Raw genomic sequence first — 20,139 nt, 5'->3', positions numbered from 1 at the left:
AATGTCATATGACACCTGGCGACACTGCAAGTTGCCTATGCCAGAAGGTTTTCGAGTGACCTTCGTAAAGATTGAATGACCGCTGCACAGTGGGAAATTGATAAAAACTGGCAAACTGTATTAGTATGAAGTTAAGAAAGCTGGACTCATAATTATTTTCACAACGATATAGATACGATTTCCATTCCCAAGATTTTCATCCATTAAAAAACCTAAACGAATATTTTCAACTGATATAATTCGAAAGTGAAGCTGAAAACACATCCAACGTTTGAGTAAAGTATTGTGTCATTTCTGGTAAAAGAATAAAAGACAAAGTGCTGCCAAGTTTCACTTTTTCTTTATTCTTCTACCATGACACAAAACTTTACTCAAACGTTGGATGTGTTTTCAGCTTGAGACAAAAATCGTAAAAACACCTGCGTTCCAGGTATGTACCTTAATATAGTCAATCTGACTGGAAATTGCTAAAAACTTGAAAAAAACTCATCAAATCGACGTTGCAATATTGTTTTTGCTAACGTCATTCGTGAATAATGGACAAAATATAATTATAATAGTTTATTTTATGAAATTTTGGTTTACGTGAAAATCAAATCGTCATTTTTCAATTTTCGTCCAAACAAATCGTCAAAATGATTAAAAATCGTTAAATTTGGCAACACTGACTTTAACTCAGAATATTTTTTTTGCACACACGGGATCGACGGAGACTTTTAGGACATTGCTTTTAATGATAAACCATAGCTTGTAACGTGGTTTTGTCGTCGGCTGGGGTAAGCTCAGTCGCGTCCTGGGTCTCCATAAGGACCCACTAAACCTTACGAAATGAGAAGACTAGTACTCTCCCTTTCCTGGGGGCTAAATCGGGATTTATTGAATAAATACTAGTTTACAATCTACTGGTGTTCAAATACGATAAGAATGAATTCAATGGGTATATATTTAGATTAATAGTTGGCGTTGGATTATGCAGACTCGCTGGGATATAGCAGCTGAGGAGCTCGTGTTGAGTTACCGGCTTCTTCTACGAGGGAAACGGCGTTGTTTGTGATGTATTCGGTGTTCGGCTGTAGATGATCGGGAAGACGATGAATTCGGTGTTCGGCTACAGATGATCGGGAAGACGATGAATTCGGTGTTCGGCTACAGATGATCGAGATGACGATGTATTCGGTGTTCGGCTGTAGATGATCGGGAAGACGATGAATTCGGTGTTCGGCAACAGATGATAGGGAGGACGATGTATTCGGTGTTCGGCTGTAGATGATCGGGAAGACGATGTATTCGGTGTTCGGCTACAGATGATCTGGAAGACGATGAATTCGGTGTTCGGCTACAGATGATCGGGAACGCAGTGGGTTCGGCTGTTGATGTTCGGGAACACGATCGGTTCGGCGTTCGGCTGTTGATGTTCGGGAACACGATCGGTTCGGCGTTTCGGCTGTTGATGTTCGGGAATACGATGGGTGTCGGCTTCGGAGCTCGGCTGATGACGTTCGTGAATACGATGGATGTCGGCTTCGGAGCTCGGCTGTTGATTTTCGGGAATACGATGGGTGTCGGCTTCGGAGCTCGTCTGTTGATGTTTGGGATAGCGGTGTGTTCGGCAGTCGGCTGCTGGTGTTCGGGAATTCAACGGGTTCGGTGTTCGGTTGGTGATGTTCGGCAACACGATGGGCTCGGCAGTCGGATGTTGATGTTCGGGAGTACGATGAATGTCGGCTTCGGCGCTCTGCTGTTGATGTTCGGGAGTTAGTCTAGGCTACGATCTAGTATCTACCATGCGCTACTGAGTACGAAACAGCTGACCCGAAGGCCCTGTGGAACAGCTGGCACGAATGCCCGGTGGAACAGCTGGCACGAATGCCCTGTGGAACAGCTGACCCGAAGGCCCTGTGGAACAGCTGACCCGAAGGTCCTGTGGAACTGCTGACCCGAAGGCCCAGTGGAACAGCTGACCCGAAGGTCCTGTGGAACTGCTGACCCGAAGGCCCAGTGGAACAGCTGACCCGAAGGTCCTGTGGAACTCCTGACCCGAAGGCCCAGTGGAACAGCTGACCCGAAGGTCCTGTGGAACTGCTGACCCGAAGGCCCAGTGGAACAGCTGACCCGAAGGTCCTGTGGAACTGCTGACGCGAAGGCCCAGTGGAACAGCTGACCCGAAGGCCCTGTGGAACTGCTGACCCGAAGGCCCAGTGGAACAGCTGACCCGAAGGCTCTGTGTATGTATCAGCCACCACAACTTAAAGGGTAGCTCTGAAAAGTATTCCCAACACTAGGCACCGAGGCGTAAGTTGGCGGACTTAGAGCAACCTTTTGTTCCAGCCCGTGTAGCAAACTCCCTGCAGTAGTAAGCTCGCCATTCTCAAGTAAACCTGAAATACTTTAGTGGCCCGGAGTACAGAGTAAATGAGAATTATTCACAGTGTGCGTTAAAATTGTAACAGCGAAACTACACTGGAATTGAATTATCCTTTGGGTTACATCTTAAAACACAACATGTAAACGGATGGAATGTAATGACTGCTGCCCATTGAATGGCTGTTCAGTATGTCTGCAGCGTACTGGCTGGTGGTAGCCGGTACTGTGTTGTTGTACTATGTATGTACGTGATAGTATTGTCACGTTACAAACTCTCCCCCAAAATGTGTAAGAACTTCAGCAATTTCCCCTTCCGCATGTCTATTTTGACCATACTCATTACTTAGTAATAAGTAAAAAAAAGCATTTTTTTCTGTTAAATTAATAAATAACACATTATTTTTTAATATTTTGCTAATTCCGAAAGTAGTGTGTTTACATTATCTTGTAATGAGTAATTCGGCTTATGTAGACACCATTTTTTTGCGTTGTAATATTATTATCAACCTTAGATCAACTTCGAATATGGCTATATTAGTCCACTCCATCGGGTACCTCTCTCTCAAAAGTTACACTGGCTAGTATACATGTCTTGCACACTCAATGCCTGGGTTCGATTCCCAGCAAATTATTTAACTACGACAAAAATCCTTCAGCGCAGGGATGGAAAATTAAAAATTTCAAAGAGTACTAAATTGGTACCTTTTTCATTGATAAGGTACTTTTTTATTAATTTTTTTAAGAAAAAACAATTGCATTTAGTTAAAAACAACAACAAAACCTCGTATTAAATCTGAAGGATGTTGCAAAATCGTGCATCGTATGGAAATATTCGTGGACTAGAGTATGTGTAATGGTACTGAAATGGTCGCGGGGGTACTTTTTACAGTGAAATGGTACTGAAAAAAGTACTATTGTACTGAATTTTCCATCTCTGCTTCAGCGTATTGTAGGTTTACATTTCCTGAGTATTCTTCTATAAATGGGGCAATTAGAGACCTTATTCGGACTCAGCGATAACATGGAAGTCCCATATAATTGGGACTATTTAGGAGTATTGCGAACGGAATGGCAAAGCAAGTTGTTTGTAAATGTATGTCACCTTCGTTTGTCACGTCTAAATGACTGCTTTATTGCTTTAGATGGTTTCTGGAGCTAACTAAATATATGCATTACATTACAGCTTAAGCCTATAATTGTAATTATATAGCTTTTAATTACACTAAATATATTATCTCTGTCAGTTGGTTAATTAACCTTTGTGAAATATGTTAAGATTATCACAAACAACTTATTCAATTCTTATGGCACTCTTATTATTCATGGAATGGCCCACGTACATATTCCAAGTTACCCAATCTATACAAAATGTTATCTTTATTACCAAAACTGTATCTAATATATTTCAATACAATGGCATTTCATTTTACCCTCTCTTTTCTCATCCTTTCAATGACTCTCTTTACAGAAACTAAATCCTTGGAATCTCAGGAAAAGCCCTGTGTTAAATGTGTGGTTGTTGGTGATTGTGCCGTGGGGAAAACCAATTTAATACTTTCATATCTTGAGAATCGTTTCAATACAGAACATGTGCCTACAGCATCAGATATTTATAACGGTAAGTGAAAAAAAGTATGTTTCGTTTTCTATTTTTTATCTATGAACCGAAAAGGAGAAGATGAAAAAGGAAACAAAATAAGCAACAGTACCAAAAAATAAGGGACGGTTCAACAGAAAAATTAAATCATAATTTATGTATAACATTCATTTGTCTTGCAATCTTTCTTTATGACCTAATTGGTATGGCTTTACTTGTATATATCGTCTGCTCCGTCGGAAAAGGTCGTAAGTCCACTTTTTTTGGAAATCGCGTTTTTGTTACAGGATGATAGTACAAGTCAAAACACGTCGTATGATACAAAGAAAATGGTAGTATGTCGCGTTTTCCTATATGTTTTGCCCTTGTCGGAAAAGGTCGTAAGTCCACAAAACGTACAAATTTGAGTACGAAAAGGTCGTAAGTCCACAGGAAAATGTATACTTTAAAATAATACTACACATAATGTAGTTCAGATATAATGTTTCAAGTCATTCATGGTTGGGGTACAATGTAAAGGACTAGCCTACACCTTTGGATGATAATCGGAAGATATTTGGCGGAGCCTGTGGACCAAACTTTTGAACAAAAATGTGATAATTGCTATATTGCAACGAAAATTTACATTTGAAATCTATTTTCCCCTATAAGCGAACTGATTATGAAAAATGGACTTCTGGCCTTTTCATTGATACAAATTGGGATGCTGTGTGTATTCTAATACCTCATATATTGAAAAATTTGTAAAAAAATCAAAATTTTTACTGTCGTATATCTTACTTTACTTTATCAACTGGTAATTGGTGGTTTCTCTAGGGACATTAATTCACATAACGATATTAGTTTGTATTCTGAATTCAATAAAGTACTACCTTCTAACGGACGGGTAAGTGCAATGTTTATATTATTAAATGATTCTAAAATAATAATTGATTGAAATGTTATTAAACTAAGAAGACATCATGATTTTTGCTAACAAAGAGCAGTATGAATTTGGAATGGAATTAGACGATGGCGTCATGGGACTAGTTTCCTATGGTTTTCACGGTGATTCTGAAATCTCTGATGATGATGAAGATTCTACATGTTTTGCAGACAAAAACAAAAGATGCAGTGTGTTGGGGCAGAAATACTTGGGACAAAAAAGGACACTATTTGGGATTACAATGTAGCTAAGAAAGCACGTATATTAACGGAATTAATCATGAAATTAAATTGAAGGAAATGGAAAAAATACAGGGTCGTAAGTACAACGTGCCATGTTTTATATTAAATATTAGCCGAACCGGTCCACGTTGCTGGCCCTTGAAACAGTTTATGTTACCTTTTCTTATGTCTATTAAATTTTTTTGCATCGCAAATTAGTTGGGATATACAAGTGAATACCAATAACAAGTAAGAACGTCGTTAAATTCGGCCAGGCCGAACTTGTTATACCCTCCACCATGAATTTTACTTCAATTAGTTTCCTTTCACTTATGAAGTAGACTAAATACCAAATTTCAGCAATTTCGGTAAAACAATGTGGCTAACCTAAATACCGAAATTCGGGAGGCACCGTTCTATGGGGCTATATGAAGGCGTGGATTTATATAGACAAATTTATGGGAGAAAGTTTTATACCCGAAACGAAGAATAAATACCAAATTTAAGCCATTTCGGAGGAATATTGAGGCCACACCTTCAAAATACCTGAAATCGGGAGGTACCGTTCTATGGGGGCTATATGAAGGCGTCAATACCAAACATGCTAAAAGAAATAGAAACTTCTATACCAAATCACGAAGATGTATCTTAAAAATTGCGAGCTGTATCTTAATTTCAATAGACTGACAGACGGTCATGGTTATACCGACTTAGAATTTTACTCTGGTCGGGTCTTATTGCTAAAATATGTACCCAGGATTGGGGAAAAGGAATCGTTCGTAAGTTATTTATATATATAGCGCATTTAAAAAATAGGGCACAGGTGTAACCCGCTCCTCCGAAATTCAACAAAATATATAGTCTACTTCCACCAAGGGACATCCCTGTAGATAATCTGAAAATTACATGCAATAAGTACTTAGGGTCGGAGATTCAACAACTGTTGCCTCGCAAATTAATTTTCTGACCGATACTTTCATAACTTTTGCAAAAAAGCGTTTTTTTAAAAAATAGGACCTGCCCCCGCCCCCTCCGAAATTCAAAAAATATAAAGCCTATTTTCACCTCGGTTGTTCCTTGTATATTCTCTGAAATTTTCAAAAAAAAAAAAAACAGGTTCAGCCGTTTTTGAGTCTATGCACACATTGTCTTTTATATATAAGATTTCACACAAAAGTTTTGGGCCATTAAACCCTCTAATAATTATCTCATCACCATGTTAAATTGCAAGCTTATTCTTTGTCTTAAACTCAAATCATTCTTAAAATTTCGCTTCGATCGGAATGTTACTGCGATCTACAGGACAGCTACAAAGTCGGGTAAAAATTTTGGGTTTGGTCCATTTCACACCTTTCGATCATAACCAACATCTAATGGGGTCACTTCTGGTCGAAACCCGACCTCTCCACAAAATTTCGTGACGATCGGTCCAAAATTGAGGCCTGGTGTTTTATTACAATTGTTAATGGGTGGACGGACACACATAGCTAGATCGCTTTATCTCGTCAAGATATGAAAAAATGGCAAGGGGAGGGGGTCTACGACGAATACTTCGCGATGTTACACGAATATTAGACAAAACAAGCTTATAATACCCTTTCCACATTGTTTCGTAAAGTATAAATATTTTATTTTAAAAACGTCCGTAAATTGTAGGAAAAGGTCGTAAGTCCCTACAAAAATACAAAACTGTACAAGGAAAAGGTCGTAAGTCCAAAGACATCCAATTATCTCCCAAACGCGACGGAATTTTATCAAACAAAGTACAGGTATTGAAGCGGAATAAATAAACGAAAAATACTGCCTTTACCACCATAATAAAATCTTAAATACAGAAAGCCCCGTAATGTTTTTTCTTCCTCCTGAAAAATTTATTGAAAGGGACTTACGACCTTTTCCGACGGAGCAGACGATATGTATGTATGTACATTAGGGCGGTCCAAAAAATGCAAAATTGTTTTTTTTTTTTTTTTTTTTTTTGAAACGTCTAAATTTTTCCATTTGATCCAAAAATCAAAATCTGTCCCGATTTTCACAATTTTTTGTAAGATTCGAACTGATAAGGCTTTTTCATCGATTGGAAAATAATTGTGGCCTGTAGAGCGATTTCCTGAACATTCCCCTTTGGCCCCTAAACAAGGTATTATGGAAAAAAAGATCGGTCAGGGGGCAATGGTTATAGTTAACCGATCATTATACATTTTTGTAGACATCGTTTTTTAGCCACAATAATGAACTGGTTTTTTCATCGATTGGCCTTTAGAGCATTTTCGTGAAAATTGACCTTTCATCCCATACAAAATATAAAACAAGTAAGAAAGTATCAGTCTTTGCCAAGAGAGGTATACCCTCAGCTGATGTGAAATGAAACTTTCTTCTACTGACAAATCGAATGTATTAAGGGTCTTTACAGAATTTTATGGCCCCTTTGAGACATTTGAATTTGACGACAAAAATGTGGATTAGGATTAAAGTTCAAAAATGTTGCGGAGTCCATTATGGCAGTAGATCTTATTTTGGGAGTCACAGTCATTTTAGTGGGTCATAGTATGCCAGTATACCATTGAGCTAATATGAATCGGGGTGCACTCATTGATATGAGAGAAGTCTCCCTTGTCCCCCCTTGGATGTTTGTGGAACAATTATTATGCCAGGAAGCAAGGACTTGTCCATCGAAAACATAATATCGCTGTCAACAGGAAAACAACGAACAGCATCGGTACACATTTCCAAAGGATCTTCGAACAGACCCTAAACTGCACTAAGACACAAAATGGAGGAAAGTTTTATACTACCAACGCAGACTATATACAAAATTTAAACCATTTCTGTGGGTTATTGTGGCCACAACCCTCAAAATACCGAAAATCGGAAGGACCTGTACCAACAAACTTCATACGTAAAGTTTTATATCCCAAATAAAGACTAAATATTAAATTTCAGTCATTTCGGTGGAAATACCGAAAATCCGGAGCTACAGTGGCTTAAATGTCGTTTAGGGGCACCTCTCGGATCGGGCTGACATTTTTACAGTAGATAGCCCTTGGCATCCTGAATACAACGATAAATAATTTTCCGGGGGGAAGTCCATACTTCCCGAGATATGGGTCTTGACCTTCGGGAATTTCGTACTTTCACACCTTTAGGTTGTTTATGGGCACCTCTCGGATCGGGCTGAATTTTTTACAGTAGATAGCCCCTGGCATCCTGAATACAACGATATATAATTTTCCGGGGGGAAGTCCATCCTGAGTCCATCCCGAGATAGCCGAAGGCCGGCTACTTAAGAACACTTTCAATTTAAAAGAGAGTTTTGATCCCGTAGCCCACTTTTGACACTCACCATAGGAGAAAGTCTTAAATCCCTGGCAGAAGGCCTGCTACTTAAGATCACTTTCAATTTATAAAAGAGTTTTGATCGCGTAGCCCACTTTTGTCCCTGTCCATAGGAGAAAGTCTTAAATCCCCGGCCGAAGGCCAGCTACTTACGAACACTTTCAATTTAAAAGAGAGTTTTGATCGTGTAGCCCAATAATAACTTAATAAATTATTATTAGAAAATCTAATTACCATTATTAATTATTAGCGGCATTGGAAAGTACTATTCGTGAGCTTTAAAACGAGTCCCATATTGCATAGGTTTTAAAAATAATGGTGAAAAAAGAAAAAAAGTCAAGACTCATATCTCGTGCTATGTACCGACAAATTTCTGGGAGAAAGTTTTATACCCCCAACGAAGACTAAATACCGAATATTAGCCATTTCTGGGGAATATTGAGGCCACAACCTTCTAAAAACACCGAAAATCGGGAGGTAAGTTCTATGGGGGCTATATAAAGGCGTGGACATATACCAACAAATTTCATACAGAAAGTTTAACACCCTAAACGAAGACTAAATTCCAAATTTTAGTCATTTTGGTGGATTATTGTGGCCACAACATTCAAAATACCGAAAATAGGGAGGTACCGTTGTATGGGGGCTATATGGAGGCGTGGACCTATAACGACAAATTTCTGGAGAAAAGTTTTATACCCCAAACGAAGACTAAATACCAAATTACAGTCAATTGGTGGAGTATTGTGGCCACAACATTCAAAATGCCGAAAATCGGGAGGTACCCTTCTATGGGGGCTATGTAAAGGGATGGAGCTGTACCAACAACTTTCTTGGGGGACAGTTTTATACCCCCAACGATGACTAAATACCAAATTTCAGCCATTTCGATGGGTTATTGGCGCCACAACCTTCAAAATACCGAAAATCGGGAGGTACCGTTCTATGGGGGCTATATGGAGGCGTGGACCTATACCGACAAATGTCTGGAGGAATGTTTTATACCTCAAACGAAGACTAAATACCAAATTGTAGCCAGTTCGAAGGAATATTGAAGCAACCATAATCAAAATACCGAAAATCGGGAGGTATCGTTATATGGGGGCTATATCACGTGGACCGATATAGCCCATGTGGATGTGGACCGAATGAGCCCTCATATATGTCTGGTAGAAATTGCGCGATGTGCAAAGTATGAACCGAATCGTTTACATTCTTCAAGAGTTATCGTGCGCAAAAATTCTCCGAACATTTTCGAACTTTTGTGGACAGGGCTAAATCAACTCCAAATTGTCTGAAACGGATTTCGTCCAAACATACTTGGGGTCTAAAACCATTATTTCGATGAGACACATTTCGTCCATGTGAAAATGTATATACCCTCGAAACCACAAATGATGAGGGTATAAAAACAATTTTGTTCATTTTTTAGGCCGCCCTAATGTACATAGAAGGATATACAAATGTATTTTGCAACTTGGTCAAGTGAAAAGGGAGAAAGCATTTTTTGCTAGACCGTCGTGCTCGGAAAGGATAATTCTTTTTGTTTTTTCAAAATCAAAGTAATTATTAGGTACAGTCTACTCCGCTTTATTGAAACTCAAAACAGTCACACATTTTTTTTCAGTTATCCGATATTTTAGAGGAAAATGAAAGTAATTTTAAAGATAAATGCAATTTTTCAACGCCTAAACCTATTTTAATTATCCGATGTTTTCATTTATGCTGATTAGACTGTATACTACTCTGCACTTTGTATTGATAATCGTTACATGTTTTCACTAAAAGCTCTGATTGCTTTATCAAATGAAGTAATACACATTATTCATAACAGTTTTAGTAGCATTCTATGGCTCTGAAATATTTTTCACTCCTACAAAATCAAAACCTATTGAGATTTTTTTCAATTCTTGCCATCACAACTAGGAGGAGCTGGGCTGTTTTCTTCAATCTTTACTATCATCAAGTAATATAAGGAAGCAATTTGTAAGGATCAGACTTTGTATGGCCGTACTTGGCTATGAATCCTTTTTTTGTTTCTTTTCATCTATGTTTTATTCACATGTATATTGCAGTTCTCTAAAGGCCTACTTGCTTTCTCTGTATGTGTGTTTTTGTTACGTTGTTTTTCTCTCGTGTTTTTTTGTGTTCAACTTTGCCCTAACATCCATAAAATAATAAACTCAATATTTGTGTGTATAGGAAGTTGTTCATTGAGGTATAAAGTACAGCGATTTAGCTCGTTTTTCGTTTCATTTTTTCCTATAGACTTTATTTTCCTGTCTGTTGTTTATGTTTCTGATGTTTTGACCATGAATGCCATGGTATTTGGTATTCATTTTTTATAATATTAAATGTTTTTTAAGCATTCTTTTCACACCCACTTCTACTTCGTCTCTGCAAATTGGCAACCATTCTGACTGCAATTTATTTATTTATTCATTCATTCACCGCTCAGTCAGTCTCTCATCCTTTTGTTTTCAGCACATCCTTTTTTTGATTCATATATTCATGACATATATCCTTGTTAACAATTTTGAAACGTTTAAACAAAAAAAGAACAAACTTCCACTATTCACTCATATCTATTTTTTTGTTCTTTTCGTTCTTCCACTTTTCGTTAAATGATAAATTGATTTTTTTTGTTGAGTCCAATCCTTTTTTTATTTTTTGCAATGAACAGTTTCTGTATTTTATGACACAGATACAAAGAAAAATATGGACAGCGTTAACAAATTGGACGGGGCAAATTAGTTGGACAGCAACTTTTTGTCTTTTGTGAATATGTATCATGAAAAATAGTTGATGTCAACAAAGCAAGAACTGAAGGAAATTGAATGGGAGATTGCAGATCTAGAATGGAGAAGGATAAAAAAAAAACAAAACTTTATAGGAAATTAAACTACTAAAATTGATAGAAAAAAAATGTATTACAATATTTTTATACCCTCCACCATAGTATGGAGGGTATATTAAATTTGTTTTTTTTTTTCGTTTGATACCCTATAAATGTATATATTCTTGATCAGTGAAAAATTCTGAGTCGATCTATGCGTGTCAGTCCGTCTGTCTGTTGAAATCAGTCTAGCCTCCACAAATTGAGATATGACGCTGGAATTTTGCGTCTTTTCTTTGCAGGCGGGTCAAGTCCACGATTTGGTACAGCCCCCGAATTTCGATACCGCCCGATTTCTGGTATTTTTACGTTTTTAGTCACATTTTCAAACCGAATTAACTATAATTTGATATTTAGGGTTCCTACTAACGAAAAAACATATATTTCAAATATTAGAAACAGAGATCCATGTTTTTATATAGCCCCATATAACGGAACCACCCGATTTTCGGTACTTGGAGGATTTTAGCTACAATTTGTAACCGAACTAGCTGTAATTTGACATATGAGGTTCTCAGTGGTCACGAACATTTTTTACTCCAACTCGTCAGCATAGGTCCATGTTATGTACAGCCCCCATATCACGGTAAGGTTCTCTATGGTCACGAAACTTCTCCAACAAATGTCGTCAACATAGGTCCATGGTTTGGTAGAGCCCCCATATAACGGTACATCCCGATTTTCGGTATTTTGAGGATTTAAGCAAACATTTTTGGCCGAAGTTGCTGTAATTTGACATTTTGGTATAGTCCCCATGTAACCTTACTTCAGATTTCCGCTATTTTGAGGATTTTATCTTAAATGTTTAATCCAACTAGCTGTAAGTTGACATTTGATGTTCTCAGTAGTCACGAAACTTGTTCACTAAAAATCGTCAACGTAGGTCCATGTACTGGTATAGGTTGAGGTTTTGAGGATTTTAGCTAAAATTTTTAATTTGACATTTAAGGTTCTCTGTGGTCACGAAACTTCTCCACCAAAAGTCGTCGACACAGGTCCATGGTTTGGTATAGCCCCCACTAACGATACCTCCCGATTTTCGGTATTTTGAGGATTTTATCAAAAAAATTTAACCGAACTAGCTGTAATTTGATTTTTGAGGTTCTTTGTAGTCACGAAACTTCTTCACTAAAAATCTTCAAAATAGGCCCAAGTTTTGGTACAGCCCCAAAATAACGCTACCTCCCGATTTTCGGTATTTCGAGGATTTTAGCTAATATTCTAAACTGAACTAGCTGGAATTTCCGGTACCTCCACTACAAAAGTTGGAAAATGTTCGGAAAGTTTGTGCGCACGATAACTCTTGAAGGGAGTGACCGATTTGGTCCATACTTTGGCCATCGTGAAATGTGTACCAGACTTAAATAAGGTTTCAATATGGACTCAATCGGTCCACTCCTTTGGGTACCTCCCACACAAAGTTTTGGAAAAGTTCAGTTTAGGGCCTGTTCACGAATCGCTTTGATTTTTGTTGTAGCAACTTGCATTCACTGCCCCCCATGTAACGGTATAAGCTTCATCGGGGGGCAAGTCCATACTTCCTGAGAAAATAGCCTGAAAGGTACAAAAAAAGCCCTATGACACCGTGTGTATTGGTTGGAGCCCAAGATAACTCTCAAACGGATCTGCCGATTCGGTCCACAATTTGGTCTTTGTAATATTTTGTGCAAACTTAGTTTATGTTCGAAGATAAGCCATATCGGTCAACTCCTTCAGGTACCTCCCCCACAAAAGTTCAAAAATGTTCAGAAAAATAGTGCACACGATAACCCTTGATGGAAATGACCGATGTAATGCATACTTTGCACATCCTAATATATCTACCACATATAGATCAGGTTCGAATATGGACTATATTTGTCTACTCCTTCTAGTACCTCTCACACAAAATTTCGGATAAGTTCACTTTGAGACCTGCTCTCGAATCACTTTGATTTTTGTTGAAGCGATTTGCATTCGCTACATCCATTACGACGGTAAAAGTTTTTTCAGGGGCAAGTCCATATTTCTTGGGAAAACAGCCCGAAAGGTGTAAAAAACCATATGGCACCATATGTAGTGACTGGAGAGCTCGAACCGAAATTCGGTTACCGAATACTGCCTTCCTCCACACTTTGGATATTGTAATATTTCTTCAAATATTAGATGAAATTCGAAGGTGGTGCTTATAGGTCCACTCCTTCCGGTACCTCCCCCACAACAGTTCGAAAATATTCGCTAAAATTGTACGCGCAATTTCTCATAGACGTAGCAACCGATTTGGTCCAAACTTTGGATCTCTAAATATTGTCGAAACTTAGTTTATGTTAAAATCTGGGCTCTATCTGTCCAATCCTTGTGGTACCACCCACACAAATGTTCGAGAATCTTTTGGACATTTTTACCGAAGGTTTTCTTAGTGGCCCTGTTTACAGCGATATTATGTTTTTCGTAGGCTATTGTGATAAAAAAGCCCTGTCTATCGTTATCCCCGCAATTTTTGGGCTGTAATCCTATCTAAACTTTTGTCGGTTCATACGCCAAAAATTTTGAAAACCCCCTGAATACTTCAGTTTTTTTTTTTTTTTTTTTTGAAATAAAAAGTATTTCAATCCACACAGGCTGAGGGTATATCATTGTCGTCAAATACTTTTTTACTTGTTTAGATTAGATTAGATCATTCAGGCATTTGGGGTATCCGTGGTCGAACAATCTTTGCACCTAAAATTGTGGACAGTAAACTAATTATTCCATTTTAGTTATGAATATTTTATGATGGAGGGTATAAAAAATTCGGACCGGTTAACTGAACGACTATAGTATTTCGTACATTATCAGGGTTAAATAGAAATTCCTACATTATCAGGGTGATTATGAAGGTCAACTCTCCGTGAGTTTTGCCTTTCTGCCGTTTCAACTCAAAGGGAAAAGTGAGAAAACTCACGGGGAGTTGATATTCATAATTGGGCTGGATATGAATATTGTTCTAATTGTGTTGCCAATGTTCAGATTCATGCATATTATGAACTCGGAGTTTTTATAGGAAAATGGAGAGAGAGATTGAAAAAAACAACTTTTGATATTGTATTGGGATATGAACAACGTTTAGGTCAACCACTCCTTTATTTGTTTTTTTTTTTTTGCGCGCAGCTGGTCATGTTAGGTCGCGTTAGTTCGATAAATTCAATTAATTAAAAACTTTTCTAAATAATGACCTTCGTTCAAATAAGACAACAATAAAATTAAAGTCGATTGATCCTTTTTTAATTGTTTCTTCTTCAATAAATCCCTCTTCAACACACTATCTTCCCCCAATACAAAGTCGACTGATCCCTTTTTATGTTGTTTCTTCTTCATTAAATCCCTTTTCAACACACTATCTTCCTCAAACACACGTCTCTGGTTTGTATTCGGTTAAAAAAAATGCAAAAATAAACGCAATTTTTTCAATATCCGACATATGAAAGTGAGTGAGTTATGATGTGCTTCAGAACATATCATCATAGTCCTGTCATGGGTTATCGTCGTCATCAACACCAGCATACACATCATCGTTTGGTGTTATGGCGGTAGTTTCTATTTGTAGCGAGAAGCTTTACTGGAGGGCATGCTTCAATTCAATACTCATGCTCAAGAGATATGATTTATATGACCCATTAAAAGGAGTTAAATATGGATATACAAATTACAAAAGATAATAAAAAAAGAAAAAAATTTCCTGGACAACAATTTAAAGAGAACAAAAATCTGGTGCAAAAAAATATTTACATTTTACATAATTCAGTTTCACTGATAGTGTAATTCAATTCTTTTTCTCTTTGTTAATTTCCTATTCCTTTCATTTTTGTTTCATCATAATTTTCTGTCAAATAACTTTTAACCAGATTCCTACTAACACAATTCTCTGCCATATTCTATGTATGTAAGTAATCTACCAGCATGTCTGGTTTACAAAAAAAAACAAGCGTCAAAAAATAATTTCCTGTTAATTTGTCTCATGTTGCCTTATGTTTTAGCATAACTTCAATTTGTAGTGTTGACACCACAAACACTTTCTCGCTCTATGATTGTGTGTTTTAATTTGCAGTGATGCTTATGCTGAAGAGCTTTTATTTTGTTTGTTGAATAAACAAAAAATGTTTTACTTTGACTTATTCTTCAATGTAGTGGATGCTAAATATTTTTTATTATCTCAGTTGACAATTATGTCATGGTTACTTTATTTGGTATATGACAAACAACGGGCTTCAAAATAAAAAATAATAATTCCTTTAATTAGTAGAACAACAATGTTCGTGTTCCTCTTTGTTTTTAGAACTTATTCTGTACTCGTGGTTTAATATTGGTTTGGAACTGTTTTACTTGCCTGTCTAGAAAGGCGGTCAAATGTTGCATCTGGATGTTCGTAAAATACAGTGGTTGTCTTCGGTTGTGATACGAGTGTGAGTGACCACAATAACCCACTATGAAATAATATAAACAAGCTATCTTCTGCACACGGGCGTGTTTGTTCGACTACAAAACCGGGAGTTGTGAGTTCAACGCTCACCGTCGGGAAACGAGTTTTTTGATAATAAATAATGCAAACACTTGTTGCGGATATTGGCGCCATTTGACATTTCCATTGGAAAATTTGACATTTTGTTGTATAAACGGACTCAGCACGGTTTGGTGTACGACCATGTGTTGCGTTGTCGTTTTAATCCAATAATTTTTCACAACTTCCAATAATCACGGCAAGAGTGCATCGATCAAATTAAATCTTTGTATGTCGATAAAAAGCCATCAAAAACTGGGTTAATGAAGTCAATCGTGGCCGAAACTGGAAAAAAAACCAAGGTCGTGAGGGTCGTCCAAAAACGTTGTGCCAGAAAAAAATGAAGCCGTGTGTGAACGGATAATGCCAGATCGCCATGTTAAATGCCGTGAGATTGAGGCATCCTTGGGCATTTCTTCCACCAACTAACATTTGATATTGCATAGATCCAGCAAAATTGGTCAATCGCACAAAAAAGGCTCTTTTGGATTGGTGCAAAGAAACTGAGAATAAAACCGGGGTGCTCAGAATAGTTCGTGTATTAGTAGTGGTAAGACACTCTCCCCATTACTAAGCAATGACAACTGAGAAATAAGGAAGTGATCACCATAGGAATAAAAACAATCGCGGAGCTTCAAACGACGTTTATAAGATCGTCACAGACGACGAATCTTGGATTTATGCTTAAGAGCCCGAAACAAAACAGGAATCGACCGTTTAGGTCTTCGAAAGAGAGCCAAATCCAACGAAAGTTGTTCACATAAGAAGCACTTCGAATGGTTACCTGTTTCTTCGGCAGAACTGATCGTATGGCGACTATACGTCTTGAGAAATTTAGGACGGTTAATTCTGTGTGGTACACTACAATTTTTTTACCTGAAGTCTGCTAAGAAATTCTAAAACGAACAAGAGTATACGACTCATTTTGCATCATGACCCATGAAAGCGAACAAACAAAACGATACACGTACCAATCACACAAAGTCACAAACTTTTCAGCTTCTCTGCGGATTGTTGTTTTTCAACCACCAAACGAATCATTCATTGAATAATTCATGTGTTTTGAACTTTTTCGTTTTCTATCTGTTGTTGTGAAATTGAGAACTTTTCGCTATTTGTTTTAGGTTCGCACTCTCGAATGTAAACAAAACGAAACTAAACAGCGAGTTCGGTCAACGTGGGTTATGTTTCGTTTTATATTGTTCCTATGGGAAATACGAAACGAAACAATTGGAAATGTTTCAGAAAATTTTTTTACGTACGCTGATCATGACAATGCGAGGCGGGGGCATCTTCATCCATCCCAATGCAGTCGTTGTAGCACGAAATTTTTTACTATGAGATTTTAATCGTGGAGTATGCATTCCTCCAGCCAAATTTTGCTAATCAACTGATTCATAGTCCTTATCAGTATGTCGCCACCTGTCTTGAACAGTTCAGTAGGCAGTCCATCAGCTCCTGTTGCCTTATTGTTCTTCTGCCGATTAATTGCTTTAATAACCTCAATTTGGCTAGGTCGTCGTTTGGGAGTGATTCTGGGGCATGATGAAATGCTTCTTCCAGATCCTCAGTACGCTATATGTATCCGATGCCAGGTTTCCTTCATCGTCTTTGCAGGAGAAGAGCATGCAACGTACTATTTATACCCTCTGCCGTTAAGTTAAAGAGGGTATATTCACTTTAATACGACCTAAAATGTGCCTCATGGAAATAATGTTTTTAGACCTCAACTCTGTTCGGACGAAATTCGTTTCAGACAATTGAGAATCAATTTAGCCATTTCCGTCCGTCTGTCTGTCTAGCTGGTGCGCACGACAACTCTTGAACGGATCAACTGATTCGAATGGATCAACCGATTCATTTATGTAAAAAAATCTGTAATTCATATGGGAAACAGTATGAAAAAAAGTAAAAAAGTATCAGTCGGCTTTGCCGACAGAGATATACCCTCAGCCTGTGTATATTGAAACAATTTTTTCCCAAAAAAAAAAAATATGTATATAGGGGGTTTTAAAAATTTTCGGCGTATATAAACCGATAAAAAGGTTGATTAGGATTAAAGAGCAAAAATTTTGCCAAGGAGATACTTAAAAGAATGGATCGACATTGACCATTATGGAAGTGGATCTCCAGCCACTACATATGGTGCCATAGGGGGTTTTTACACCCTTCGGGCTGTTTGCTCATGAAGTGTGCCCCTGAAAAAACTTTTAATTGAGGCAGTGAATACAATTTGCTTCAACAAAAATCAAAGTGATTCGAGAGCAGGTCTTAATGTGGACTTATACGAAATTTTGTGTGGGAGGTACCGGATGGAATGGACAAATATAGTCCATATATGAACCTGAAAAAAACTTTTAATTGAGGCAGTGAATACAATTTGCTTCAACAAAAATCAAAGTGATTCGAGAGCAGGCCTTAAAGTGAACTTATCCGAAATTTTGTGTGGGACGTACCGGATGGAGTGGACAAATATAGTCCATATTTGAACCTGATCTATATCTGGTAGATATATTAGGATGTGTAAAGTATGGACCAATTCGGCCCCTCCCTTCAAGAGTTAACGTACGAACAATTTTTCCGAACATTTTTGAACTTTTGTGGAGAGGTACCTGAAGGAGTGGACCGATATGGCTTATCTTCGAACTTAAACTATGTTTGGACAAAATATTACTAAGGCCAAATTTTGGACCCAATCGGCAGATCCGTTCGAGAGTTATCTTGCGCTTCAACCACCTCACACGGTGTCATAGGAGTTTTGTGCATCATCAGGCTATTTTCTCAGGAAGTATGGACTTGCGCCCGATGAAACTTGTACCGTCGTATGGGAGCAGTGAATACAAGTTGCAAAAACAAAAATCAAAGCGATTCGAGAGCAGGTCCTAAACTGAACTTATCCGAAATTTTGTGTGGGAGGTACCCGAATGAGCGGACGGATTGAGCCCATATTTGAACCTCATCTAAGTCTAGTAGACATTTAACGATTTGCAAAGTACGGACCAAATCGGTTACTTCCTTCTAGAGTTATCGTACGCACAAGATTTCCGAACATTTTCGAACTTTTGTGAGTTTTTGTAAGTTTGGACAAAATATTAGGAAAGCCAAATTTTGTACCGAATCGGTTCATCCGTTCGAGAGTTATCGTGCGCTCCAGCCAGCCAGGACATTGCTCAATCGACTCCAAATTGTCTGAAACACATTTTGTCCAAACATACTTCGGGTCTAAAACCATTATTTCGATGAGGCACATATTGCCCGTATCAAGATCTATTTAACAGGTCACGTAAGTAGCACAAATACAACTCTGTTTTTGCCAAAATTCTTCAATATGTCAAAACGTTTGTTTACGTTTTCATACAATTTATTCACAATAACAAAAAAATTTGACAGATTGAAACCAATCATCTGGCCATTTTACGCCACCTTATTATTTCATCATGGCCCGTATGAAAGTGTATATACCCTGTATAAATGCTGAGGGTATAAAATGCACGTTTTTAACCATGTGATTTCAATAAATTTAAAAAAAGTGTTAAACGGACGGTACGGGACGGGAACAAAAGTATGTTTGAGCTGAAAGAGAAGACCTTTGGGAATCTTTCTGTGAAAACAGAACATTGTTCCATGTTGTTCCAAAAAAGTTCTAGTCTACTAAATTTGGAATTTCATAAAATTTAGTAGCTGAAGAAAAATAAAATAGTTCATGTTGTGTTAACGCTACGGTAATTTATTGAACCGATTGACAATGAACACAATATCTGTTATAGTTTCTGTGAACTATCTATTTCTTTCTCCAGAAATTTGCAAAAATTACGTAATTCCCAAAAATGGGAAAAATGTTTGCCTTTAGGTGCACCCCAAGCTCACACCTTCCAATATTTTGATCTAATTTTTTTTGTTTCCTTAGTTTCACTATGTTTACTATCGAATCCCATGTAGAAATTAAATATCTTTGGCAAAACAAAATTTTGATTTTTGGGCAGGAAAATCGATTTCGACCATTCGCACAACGGTAATTTTTTTATTTATTTATTTATTTATTTTTTTTTTTTTTTTTTGTGAACATCTATACTTCCTGAGATAATGGGTTTAAAGCTCCAAGAAACCCAAGAAATTTATAACTAATTTTGTCGTAGCTATTGACCTTTCACTTGCAAAGGTTACCCTTCATATAAAAAAGCGTGCACAAAAAATTTTGGAATTATCAGTAGCAAACGAGTTCAATGTAATTGCCGTAAACTAAATTTGTGTAATGAAACCTGTAAATTTATTTAAAGTGTCTCT

General features: G+C 37.5%; 1 protein-coding gene across 8 annotated transcripts in view; it reads left to right on the top strand.

Annotated features, from left to right (window-relative positions):
* RhoU overlaps window positions 1–20,139 on the top strand; it is a 417,760-nt gene that overhangs the window by 371,130 nt on the left and 26,491 nt on the right. For all 8 annotated transcript variants that reach the window (XR_012411609.1, XR_012411607.1, XR_012411608.1 and 5 more), the window contains one exon: window positions 3,833–3,982. Coding sequence is in view for 4 of the 8 variants with exons in the window: in XM_073975220.1 (XP_073831321.1) it covers window positions 3,833–3,982 (150 nt within the window). In the remaining 4 variants the exon portion in view is untranslated. The remainder of the gene's footprint in view (window positions 1–3,832; window positions 3,983–20,139) is intronic.

This window comes from Musca autumnalis, unplaced genomic scaffold (assembly GCF_047663935.1).
Source record: "Musca autumnalis isolate F117 unplaced genomic scaffold, ASM4766393v1 scaffold_3, whole genome shotgun sequence".
Classification (NCBI taxonomy): Eukaryota; Metazoa; Arthropoda; class Insecta; order Diptera; family Muscidae; genus Musca; species Musca autumnalis.
This window is presented reverse-complemented; position numbering and strand designations above follow the sequence as displayed.